At 46.7% G+C, this 10954-nt stretch overlaps 3 protein-coding genes across 5 annotated transcripts; 2 read left to right on the top strand and 1 right to left on the bottom strand.

The window, feature by feature from the left end:
- The first annotated feature begins 3009 nt into the window (after positions 1–3009).
- Positions 3010–4687, top strand: LOC118512280 (serine protease snake-like). Its single transcript, XM_036056492.1, has 4 exons — positions 3010–3205; positions 3263–3757; positions 3840–4020; positions 4107–4687. The coding sequence occupies exons 1-4, from the start codon at positions 3086–3088 to the stop codon at positions 4124–4126; spliced, it is 816 nt and encodes a 271-aa protein (XP_035912385.1). The 5' UTR covers positions 3010–3085; the 3' UTR covers positions 4127–4687.
- Positions 4688–5250: 563 nt separating this feature from the next.
- On the top strand, positions 5251–8798 carry LOC118512256. 2 transcript variants are annotated; one of them, XM_036056421.1, is made up of 8 exons: positions 5251–5532; positions 5594–5798; positions 5869–6470; positions 6538–6940; positions 6996–7126; positions 7186–7301; positions 7378–8284; positions 8349–8798. In XM_036056421.1, the coding sequence occupies exons 1-8, from the start codon at positions 5391–5393 to the stop codon at positions 8660–8662; spliced, it is 2820 nt and encodes a 939-aa protein (XP_035912314.1). In that variant the 5' UTR covers positions 5251–5390; the 3' UTR covers positions 8663–8798. The 2 variants fall into 2 exon arrangements, with proteins under 2 accessions (XP_035912314.1, XP_035912313.1); XM_036056420.1 differs by having other exon boundaries at positions 7378–8287.
- On the bottom strand, positions 8751–10657 carry LOC118512275 (palmitoyltransferase ZDHHC16). 2 transcript variants are annotated; one of them, XR_004906278.1, is made up of 7 exons: positions 10479–10657; positions 10234–10381; positions 9963–10154; positions 9756–9873; positions 9464–9672; positions 8862–9392; positions 8751–8790 (listed from the first exon to the last, which is right to left on the bottom strand). XR_004906278.1 is itself a non-coding variant. In XM_036056464.1 (6 exons), exons 1-6 carry the CDS (start codon positions 10523–10525, stop codon positions 8964–8966), a joined length of 1143 nt encoding a protein of 380 aa, XP_035912357.1. In that variant the 5' UTR covers positions 10526–10657; the 3' UTR covers positions 8821–8963. The 2 variants fall into 2 exon arrangements, 1 of the variants encoding a protein (XP_035912357.1); XM_036056464.1 differs by lacking the exon at positions 8751–8790 and having other exon boundaries at positions 8821–9392.
- Positions 10658–10954: the final 297 nt, after the last annotated feature.

Genomic DNA, 10954 nt, shown 5'->3' with positions numbered 1-10954 from the left:
ATCAACGTAGGGTAGTCATGTGATGAAAATGGCACCGGACGACTCAACCCTACAAAGTCCTTTTAGGACGTCCTCATTTTATCCCGAAACAGGGAGAAAAGGTAGAACCCGATGGAAATAGAGTGATCGCTTTGATGGGTCTCCCTGAATGGTTGGTATATTAGATCGTAAAGTTACTGAGATATTGATTTAAGTAACTAAGTAATATAAACAGAGTTGTTCCCATTAAACGGTTTTGATTTCTCAATACTTTCTATGCTCCTTTTCTCGCTGCTTTCTTCTTGCCTTCAATACTTCCTCTTTTTCTTTGCTTAACAATCTGCACGATCAACCCGGCCAACTGTCAACTGTCAGCTCGTTCGGTTGTGTTTTGTTTGAGCTCCTGATTTGCGTACTATTGTCGATCGCTAATTGAAGTTGTCAGTGAGTTTGTCTGTGCTTTACGCTTGTTTGGTTGCTCCGATTTGGCAAAAGCCAAGCCAAATTGTTGGATAGCCCGCGTACCTCTTCACTATTCACTGTGCTTTCTGTGATTGCTCTTTGGCTGTGCTCTGCTGCCCATCATCATCATCATCATCATCATCATGTTATGTGCTTCATGTATCGTGCACTGCAGTGGATTTTGTGGCTCTGTTCATCATACCCACTGCACCGGATTGTCTCGTGATTGCACCAGGGAGTTGAGCCTTAGTCAACAGGTTTTTTGGATGTTCCGCAAAGGCACTTAATGGCTTCTCACCTGAACGATGGCTCCACTCCTTGAGTTGGTGAGGGATGAGATTCTCACTTCTGTCGAATCATCAGTCTCATCATTGAAATCGTCCCTTATGAGAGAAATCTAGTCGAAGATAGCTGCTCTCACTGCGATAGTAACATCATCGGTATCATCTCATCTGCAGGATCAACGTACTCAAGGAACTGTTTCTGCTACCAATACATCAACTGTTGAATTTTCGGATGCTGCAACCACTACTGACGCTCCGCTGTCACAATCACAATTCACTAGCTCATGCACATCGAGTCGCACTTTGATGGGTGATCATAACTCTGCCGCTACATCACAACCACTATCGAAACGCAGAACATTTGCACGCTCCCCCGAGGACACTGCTGACCGTTTGAAAAAGGACGATTGTTTACTCGAAAGAACCCTCGCTAGGAATGTACGCGTTTAAAACCGCGTGGCAGGAGAGGAAAGAATGCAACCATCTCAATTTGGAACGAGACCTTCTGTCTCGCTCATGCTTCCTAAAAAGATAGGAATGAAATTACTATATAAAAACATCAAAAAATGAATAAATCAGACATTCGTCATCCTAACTCCTGATGATTAAGGCTTTCATTTGGATCCTTCAAAACCCTTCCCGGATTTAGAAATTCAAGAGCGTTTCCTCCGCTGTTGGCAAGACACGGCACGGAACATAACTCTCTCTTTCACAAATCTTTCTTTCCTTTGGACTTAGAATTTGCTAAGATCGTCTCCTCCGCGGTCCACACGGAACAAGATCAGGAAAATTCAAGTCATATTCCCAGTACTATACAACCTCCGAAAAGAGCTTCTTCTCAGGGTGGAAAGTCTCGCGTATAAGACGACGACGCACTGCGGACGAGTTATCTTCGCCTCGTTCGCGACAACGGGTTCGTTACACCACCCATGGACACCGTTACATCGAATCCTGTCAGAATAAGAACAGCTTCCCACTTGTTTGCACAACATTCTCGATCGCAGTCGCTTGAACTTCTAGATTCGGTACAACCGATTTTTTTGAGAACTCACCACCTCAAGCGTCGCCTGTGATGAGCGATTGAGGGATGCACAATCAGGAAACCCCGCCGCTATCCGCCCATCCAATCAACCGTCGCTCTGCTCTGTTATGAGTGGTCCTGTGTTGGTTTATTACCAAAACGTTCGCACTAAACACGTAGACTTGCACGTAGAAACACGTAGAAAAATGGTAGTGATTACGAAATTATCGCTCTTACGGTAAAACACATCTTGCAGCTAAAGACATGTAAAACTAATGTAGTGCAGTGCGTGTGAGTGCTTGGCGCTATGGCTACAGTCTTAATATTGTTGCATACCAGAAAAGATGATCTTATGAGCCGCAAAGTTATCTTAAAGCGCAACATCTTTAGAATAAGCTTTAAGTCGCTCTTAACGGTGCCCAAAAAAGGTTCGAATAGTCAATCTTCTAGGTACTACGAAAAGTCATAATAAAACTATTCTAACTATATACACTGTTGGGAGCCTGTGTATGCTGCGCTTTATGTGCCACTCACAAGTGAGCACCAGGTAGCCCATGAGTGTCAGATTTCTCCCTCGACCGGCAAAAAGGACGTATCGTATCCGTTAACTGTATTTTATCTGTTGTATTTTAAGTCAACTAATTGTTATTTTAGCGAATCGAACGTGAGTACACAGAATACAAAATACACATTTTATAAAACATTGATAAAACATGTTGCAGTTTAAAAAGCATAGAGAATGTTCAAGCGATGTTCTGCTACCTTCTCGCCCTACCTTGTCCAAAAAAAAAATCTTGTATCCTCCTTCACCTTCTGAATGCCTAACTCTTTCCCGAGTGCAGCTTGTCCTTGTCAGTAATTGTTCACTCTCTTAAGTGCTTTCTCATCTTGAATTAATTTCAAGTCAAGGTTTAATTCTAGTCGTACGGTAAATTTGGTAGCGTTTATGGCAAACAATTATTATTAATTCGCAAAATACAAAATACATTTGCGTCGTTTGTTGAAAAGTCCATTGACTTTTAATTCCGACAAATTATAATAGGATTTCAAACATTTCTAACACACTCTTTATTTAATGAGACATAAAATCCCTGTAAGATTTATCTTCAGCGAGATAACTTGAACTTGTTTCTCTTCTTTTTTTCGTAATTCTAACACTTCGACAACGTGTGTGACACGACGCACGAGGCACCACAATTAAATACGAGCCGTTGCGCATCCCCCCCCCCCCCCCCCTCCCTGCTTCACTAATACTTGTGCGCGTACACACGACCAAACGGGTTCTACGCTTGGTCCTCTCCGATCCGCTGCACATTTCGTAGTGGATTGTGCTTCGAAGATGAAGTCTCTGACGGCGATGCTGGCTCTAACCGCGTTTGCGCTTTTCGCTTTACACGCACGCGGAATCCTCGGTCAAGACAATCTACAATTTCCGGACAATGGACAAACGTCACACATTGTAAGTGGAGCAAACCGTAACCGATGTTCTTAAAAACCCGTTTTGTACCGTTCCCAGGTACTGCTCGGTTCAACGAAACCCGATGGGTCGCGTGATTTCCGCTGCGGTGGTTCGTACCTGGGCAGGAACGTAGTGCTGGCCGGCGCACACTGCGCCACGGGCAAGAATCAACCAGCCCTCGATACGGTACGGTTTGGCAGCGGCACCGACAATGTTGCACACTTCCGAATCGTCAACCAGACGCTGCACTATCGCTACAAGCCACAGTTCGAGTATCACAACATGGCCATCTACTATCTGGACGGGAGACCCGATGCCGTCGTTGCCGGGCGCTACAAACCGGCGTGCATTCTAAAGCCACACATGAAGAAGGGCACCGTGCAGATGGTTGGGGATGGGTCGGATGGACGCGGATTGTCTCTCCAGTCGACCTCGCTGGACGTGGTAGCCTCCGAGAAGTGCCACGAGTACTACAATCCCATACCGAAGCTACGGTTCGGTGTACTGCTCTGCTGCTTCTGTGCGATGAACCCCGCCACAAGTGACTGCTCTGTACGTGAAGTGAATACTACGCTGTGACCACAAAGCATTGTGAACTGAAAATGTTTATCCTTCCGCATTCTACTCGTTCCAGAATATGCACAGCTCGCCGCTACAGCTGGTGATCGATCGCAATGGAAAACGTGTCCCCTTTCTCATCGGCCACAAATCGATCGGGAAAGCTTGCGGAGTCAAGCGTCCAGCCGTTTTCACACGCTACGGATCGTACTACGAGTGGCTCGAAACGGTCACGAATTTACCGTTAGAAGCGACCGGTAAAAGAAAAAAAACAACAAAAGAAACTCTTCCCATTATTAAGTCGTCATTTTACTACTAACCAAACGTGTTCTTCTACTTACAGATTGCTTTAGTCGGTACTGATCGGGGGCAAAAATGGCGGAAACTGGATTGTCTTTTTAAAAGTGGCACCTGATCACGAGACGCCGCCTAACACCGTACACAAAACCTGTTCAGCAAATTGGGGGATTTCATTAATAGTAAGCAGGGAAACCCCACCGTATGTTTAGGTTCTATTTTTGTTCGGCCCCGTGTTTGTAGGACTCACGCCAAGTAGGACAAACCCAACGTATAACACTTAACAAGACTGCGCTACAGGAGTGTTAGTGTAACTTGCAGTTGCAACAACAAAAATAATCAAATAAATGACCATTTATCATAAAATATAAAATCTTTTTGAGATACATTTTCAATGGTTACAAGCATACGCTATCGGGCCAAATCTCAAATCTCACCTCAATCTATCCAACTATGCGGCATCATTTAGTCTATTAAACCAGAAATGGTAGGCATGACTTAAGAGAGGTCGTTCGACCAAGAATGAAGCACCATTCGCTATTATACTATTATAAGTCTTAATCCGATCCGATGTGTCGATCGGTGACGCATAATATTGAAATATGATATCCAGTGCCTCGTAACTGCGCATTCCTTTTTAGAAATATCGTCTGCCGAGTTTAACAACATAAATGTTAAAAATTGCTGAATTCCTAACGTTTACCCCGTGTGCGTATGTGTGTGCATGGCGCAAAGCAGTTGGGGGTAGTTTACAGGACATTGAATAAAAGTTAACAGTAGATCCCCCTGTTCTAACCGAGTAATTACGACCAATTAGCAACACGATCAAAGAAAAGTGGTGAATCGAATGGGATTTTTGTGCGTGTGTGTGTGTGTGTTCGTTTACATCCAAACATTTATCACCATTAGCATGATCTTGCAAGATCAACCAGCACCAGATGATCTCAGGTTGTATTAAAATAATTCAAAAAAAAATCTAACACTATCTTCGCGTAAAAATCACACACGCACACACTCCATTAAGTAACGACAACAAAAATTCCCCAAAGGTGCGGTCAACGAAGTGCATTATATTCGTCCGTACGACTGCTGCTCTGTTCATCATCCACAGATGAACAGCACCGTGTCCGGGTTCTAAGTGTGCGTCTCGAGCGGATATAAAACGAGCCCTCGGCCGTTCGGAACGCTTTCGATCGAGCCAGTAACGCGTGCGCTGCGAAGTTGAGCGGGTGCTCCCTGCGAGGGCAGAAACCGGCTTCATCTAAGCGTACGGACACAAAGTCCATTAAAAGAGTCCGGCTAGAAGAACAGAAACAAAAGAAGAAACAACATGGCTTCAATTAAAGGAATCCTTCTTGTGCTATCGTTTAGCTGCCTCTGTGCTGTTCAGAGCCGGATTCAACCGGCCGAACGCGTCTTTCCGAGCGACATTAACAAAGCTTTTATCCCGACGGTGCGCCAAACGCTGAACGGTAGGTACATCTGGTCCGCAATTAAATCTAAAGCTGATGCGCACCAACCTCACCTGCACAGATTGTCATCTACGCTATCACAAGTACGGGGACTACTATCTGGTGTATCCCATCTACGGTGTGCCGGCCAGGCAGGGAGAATTCTCGCATATGGCGGCAATCGGGTGGCGGCGTTCGAACGGCTCCCTTAGCTTCGATTGCGGAGGATCGCTCGTAACGACGCGCCACGTGCTGACCGCAGCGCACTGCGCGCTAAACGACGATGGGTAAGATCATCGGAAAGCACCATTGTGCGCCTGTGTACCCATCTCTAGTATACCGATCGTCCTTGAACAGTATGGCCCCGCAAGTGGTACGTTTGGGTGTGATTGACATCACCGCCGGGCTGTACGATCCGCAAAACCAGTTTGCCCAGGAGTATAGCATCGCGAGCTTCACCCGTCATCCGGAACATGAATTTCGAACCGAATACCACGACATTGCACTCATCACGCTGGACCGTGCCGTCACCCTAACCAGCGCGGTAGTTCCGGCTTGCCTCTGGACCGGTGCGCAAGTGCCCGACCGCCGCATGGAAGCGGCCGGTTTCGGCCAAACTAGTTTCGGTGGAGAACGTACACCGATTCTGCTGAAGGTGCAGCTTTCTCCCGTCACTAATGCAGCGTGCAGTCGGTTCTATCCTGCGGGTCGTCGGCGCCAGCAGGGTTTGATCGATCAACAGCTTTGTGCGTCCGACGAACGGATGGACACGTGCCATGGTGATTCGGGCGGTCCGCTGCAGATGAAGCTGATGGCAAACAATCGACTCATACCGTTCATCGTGGGCATTACCTCGTTTGGACGGTTTTGCGGTACAGCCACACCGGCCGTTTACACCAGGGTGTCCTCGTATGTCGATTGGATACAAACGGAAACGGGACTATCGTTCGATGCTAGAGGTAAGGTGCTAGGTGTGTCCCTTATGCCAGGTTTTTTTTTATCACCGAGTTTTCACACATTACACAGCCTGTGCCGCACGCCACATCAATGTCCGCGAAATCGAAGAAGCCATGATAGCGAACCGTATAGGGGATAAAGTATTCGTCGAACCGGAGAGAAGTTACATGGATCTGGAAACGGTAGCGAAGCATCGGGTCTATCTTGGATACGCCGCGACCAGCGGACGGATACAGTGGAACTGTGGCGGTGTGTTGATTAACGAGAACTATGTACTAACGGTGGCGCACTGCGATCGTTTCATCTTGAACAAATCGCCCGAATACGTAAAGGCTGGCGATTTAGACATTTTCAAGGATCATCCCCAGGCTCAAATCGTTCCAATCGACCAGTTTATTAAACATCCGGCCTATCGTGCCGGTGGATCGATCGATAATGACATAGCGCTCGTGAAACTTCAGCGCAACATACGGTAAGTGCAATCGGATGGTGAATGATTCCCTGACCATCGATGCTGTTCCCTACAGATTTGAGCCGACTGTGGTGCCGGCGTGCATACTGAACACAGAATCGCTTACGCTTCCGTTCTACGAAATGGCTGGATTGGGTCCTTACAACATGAACAACTTCCTAATGGATGATGAGCCTTTATCAACCAGTACGTATCTAGCCATGGCCATGCCGAGCCCACGCATTGCAATTAAAATCTCTCCACAGACAATACGCTTGTACTTACAAGGATGCGAGCGGACAGTAGCTCGTGCAGCTGGCAGTCGAGCAATAAGGTCATGTGTACCAGAAACAACCAATCGCTAGTACCAGGAACTTGTCGGGTAAGAATACCGGGTGGCTTGTTAGTATTAATACAACCCGGCTAAATGCAATGTGTGGCACCAAACTTTTACCCAGATCGAACACGGCGGACCATTGGAAAGAGAGATCTGGCATCATGACCGATACTACACGTACGTGTTTGGGTTGAACGTGGCCGGTGACGATTGTGGCTTTGGGTCGGAAGCAATGTACGTCAAAATTGCTTCCCACATAAAGTGGATAGAGCAGACAGTGCTTGGCACCGGCAACAACCGACGCCAGATCAGATCCACCCGATCCAAACGGCAAATTTTGTTCCCGAACTCGGGGGAAAATGTTGCCACCTATTCGACGGCCCAATCCTGTCAGCTTCCGGACGGACGAAGAGGATCTTGCGTGCCGTATGGGTCCTGTGCAAAGGAATTGATGGGACCGATCATTTCCATCTGTCAGCATGCATTTGCACCGATCGTTTGCTGCCCCAGCACTACGACACCCTCCAGCTCACTAACGCGACCAACACGCTTAACGGTCACTGGAACGGCACCGCAAACGAATCCTGCGTCCGGCTATAAGCTGAACAGCTGTGTGTCCTACTGGAAGCAATACAAGCGTCCTCCAGCAGAGGAGTTCGAGCACATCCCTTCCGAGGGTAGACCGGTTGCGGATGAAGAGTATCCGCACATTGTTACGATCGGCGATGCACAAAGGAAGGCCTGGCCGTGCACGGGTGTACTGCTGAGTGATCTGTACGTATTGAGTGCGGCTAGCTGTCTTGCATCGGGTCGTGGTTTAAAATCGGTCGGAATGGGAACTCGAAGCTCTACCACCTTCGAAATAGACGAGATCATCAACCACCCGTCATACGCGCAAGGCATGAGCAACTTGGCGTTGGTGCGGGTCAAGGGACGCGTGCCATTCTCCTCCAATATGCTGCCCGCCTGTTTGTGGACCAAGAGCGAAATGGTGCCGTTGAAGCTGTACACCATTGGAAGAGGCACAGGTGGTAAGTGGCAATATAGAACATTAATTTCAAATCTCTAATAAATTGTCTATTTGCTCTGCAGGCCAAATGCATGTGTATCCAAGAAGCGCCATGTACAATGCCGATTGTCGATCGCTGCCCAGCGGAAGCAATTTGATTCTAGACACGGAGCATGTATGTGTGGAAAACTACTATCACACTGACACTGTCTGTGCGGATTTGCCCGGCAATCCGGTTGAAGGCATCGTCGAATACAACGGTACACGCATTCCACTGGTCGTGGGAATGACGTCCCATACCCTCGGTTGCCTAATGTCTCCAAACGCCCAGTCAATATCAATCTTGTCGCGGATTGCAGCACACACGAGTTGGATCAAACAGATCGTTGAACGATAAAGCTTAGTCGCGCATCGGTGACCAAGGAATGTGGAGAAATTGAGGACAAGCATGTTTTAAATTAGCATATCTCTTACGACACAATAAATTTAAATATTGTACCGTTTACTTCTTCCTGTAGAAGTTGCCTGAGAAATGAATATTTTATCTCTTTTTAGTTACTGTTGTCGTAGGAATGCTTAAATGAAATTTTATTTACCTGAAGAGTTTGTGGTAACTTAATGTACTGAGAATTGCTGCCATTTTTTTCGCCATTTCTTTTTTTCAACACCGCCACGGGCCTGTTTTGCTACGCTGCCAACTAAGGCCACTCGTCAGCAGTGTCAAACGCATGCTCGTACGTTAACCATGTCAGTCCATTGCCTTCCGGTTTGTGGGACGAGGGCAACAGCACGTGTCGCCACCAGGTACGTTTGCGCGTTATACCCAGAAACAGTTTCCAGTTCTTTCTTGGGCCGAAATCGTACGGATTTCTGTAGGACTTGTTCATTGCGGCAAGCCGCTTTGTTTCGGATTTGTTGATGTGCGCTTCGATGCTGGTTTCACCGCGTGTGATCAGCGTGCTGTGCCAGGCAGTCAGTGAACCGAGGGCAAACAGTGTGGCCACATTGATAAGTGCCATAAACAGTATCGCACCATGAATCGTTTCCGTTCGATGTGTCGGGTGCGGTATGGGTAGATCGTGCTCCGCGGGAGCCATACCGTCATGCTCGTAATCATTCATTTCGGTCTAAAATAGAAGGAAGCAGCTGTTAGCGCTGGCAGTTTCCAGTGTCTGTTGATCCCGGTTTCGGTACTTACCACCGGTATGATGTGTCCCGAAAGATTGAATCGTACTGGATGTCCTTGCAATGGTTCCATCTCCTTCCAGCCACCTTCATCGAGAAACAGTACGCCATAACCCAGCTCCAAACCGAACGATATTATGAAAAGCGTACCGATCGTCGTGTACAGCATGTACAGGAAAAAATATCTATGATTGTGATAGCCGACACAATTATTAAGCCATGCTGAAACAAGCGAAGTTCACCATCAATATAATTCAACCATCGCAACGGGCCATACGACGTGCGGCCATAGAAACGAAACTTACGACAGTGGTGGTCCATTCGTAGGACACACCGATTACATACTGAGCAGTGATGTGTTCGAGGAGGCTTTGGTGCTATACACTTTTTGCATATGCTGACCGCTTCAGCTATCAATTCCTTCTGTAAGGTTTTATAGAAAAGGACATTACACATACCATTACTAGCGCAATCGCAAAAAGAGGAACTATTTTCCTGTTCAAATGCTTTACCTCCGGCGGATAGCCCGGTGACACGGAAGCAGCCTTATAGAAATTATACACTACGTTTAATAACAACCAATGGCCCACTATCATTAGGAACACAGTCATGTAGCGGTTTCTATTCCACCAGTACGGTAATCCGATCCAGTAGCATATTGTTACGACGGCAGTGGTTAAACATACGACGGCAAAGACAAAAAACTGTGGAGCATTCAAAAAGAAAACCCGGGAACGTACATTTCAATTACACTACACAGCTGCCGAGCTAAGCGCGCCTTACCGGTCCTAGCAGATGGGTGAAGTTGTCCACGAACCAAAATATCGGTTCCATGCAAACATCGGACGCATACGACTGGTTCATGTGATGATTGTAAGTGAGCGAGCGGATGCATTGTTTGCCGTACTGAATGCGAAATCGAATTGTTTGGCTAAAAGGACACAAAAGTGCATCAAGTGGATTATCCTTCAGCAATTCCCACACCACCACTGATAAGACGAAAAAAGGCTTTGCTTCATTCCATTTACCTTATATTCTTTGGAAGCTCACGAAGACGCCACTGGATACGACTCATTGTGCACTCAACTCAACGCTGGAATGTTATCATTGCACTACACTTTAAGGATATCACGAGCCAAAAGTACACTGGCAGTGGTGAAAAATGGGATCAGTTTTGTTGATGTTTTGGACCAGTGCAAAGTAAAGTCATTTGACGCACAGAGTTTGTTTGCGTTGACCAAGGTTCATACATATGCCGGTAAAAGTACATACAGCAAAGGTGAGACGCTTGCTTGCAGTGGGTTCGACAGCCTTGATGACAGTTTGTTTATACACGCGAATCTCATCACACCGGTTTTGTGTCCAATTTGTATTAGTGCAAACGGATACTCTTATTTTATGAGTAGATTGTGCTGTACAATTTCAGATTTCCTTCTGAATGCAAGGGTAGCATAAGAAGATTGCACATTTAAGAGATCTCCTCTGGCAGATGCTAGCATGATTA

This window comes from Anopheles stephensi, chromosome 3 (assembly GCF_013141755.1).
Source record: "Anopheles stephensi strain Indian chromosome 3, UCI_ANSTEP_V1.0, whole genome shotgun sequence".
NCBI lineage: Eukaryota > Metazoa > Arthropoda > Insecta > Diptera > Culicidae > Anopheles > Anopheles stephensi.
Note: the sequence above shows the minus strand (reverse complement) of the source record. Positions and strands in the feature narration are given on the sequence as shown.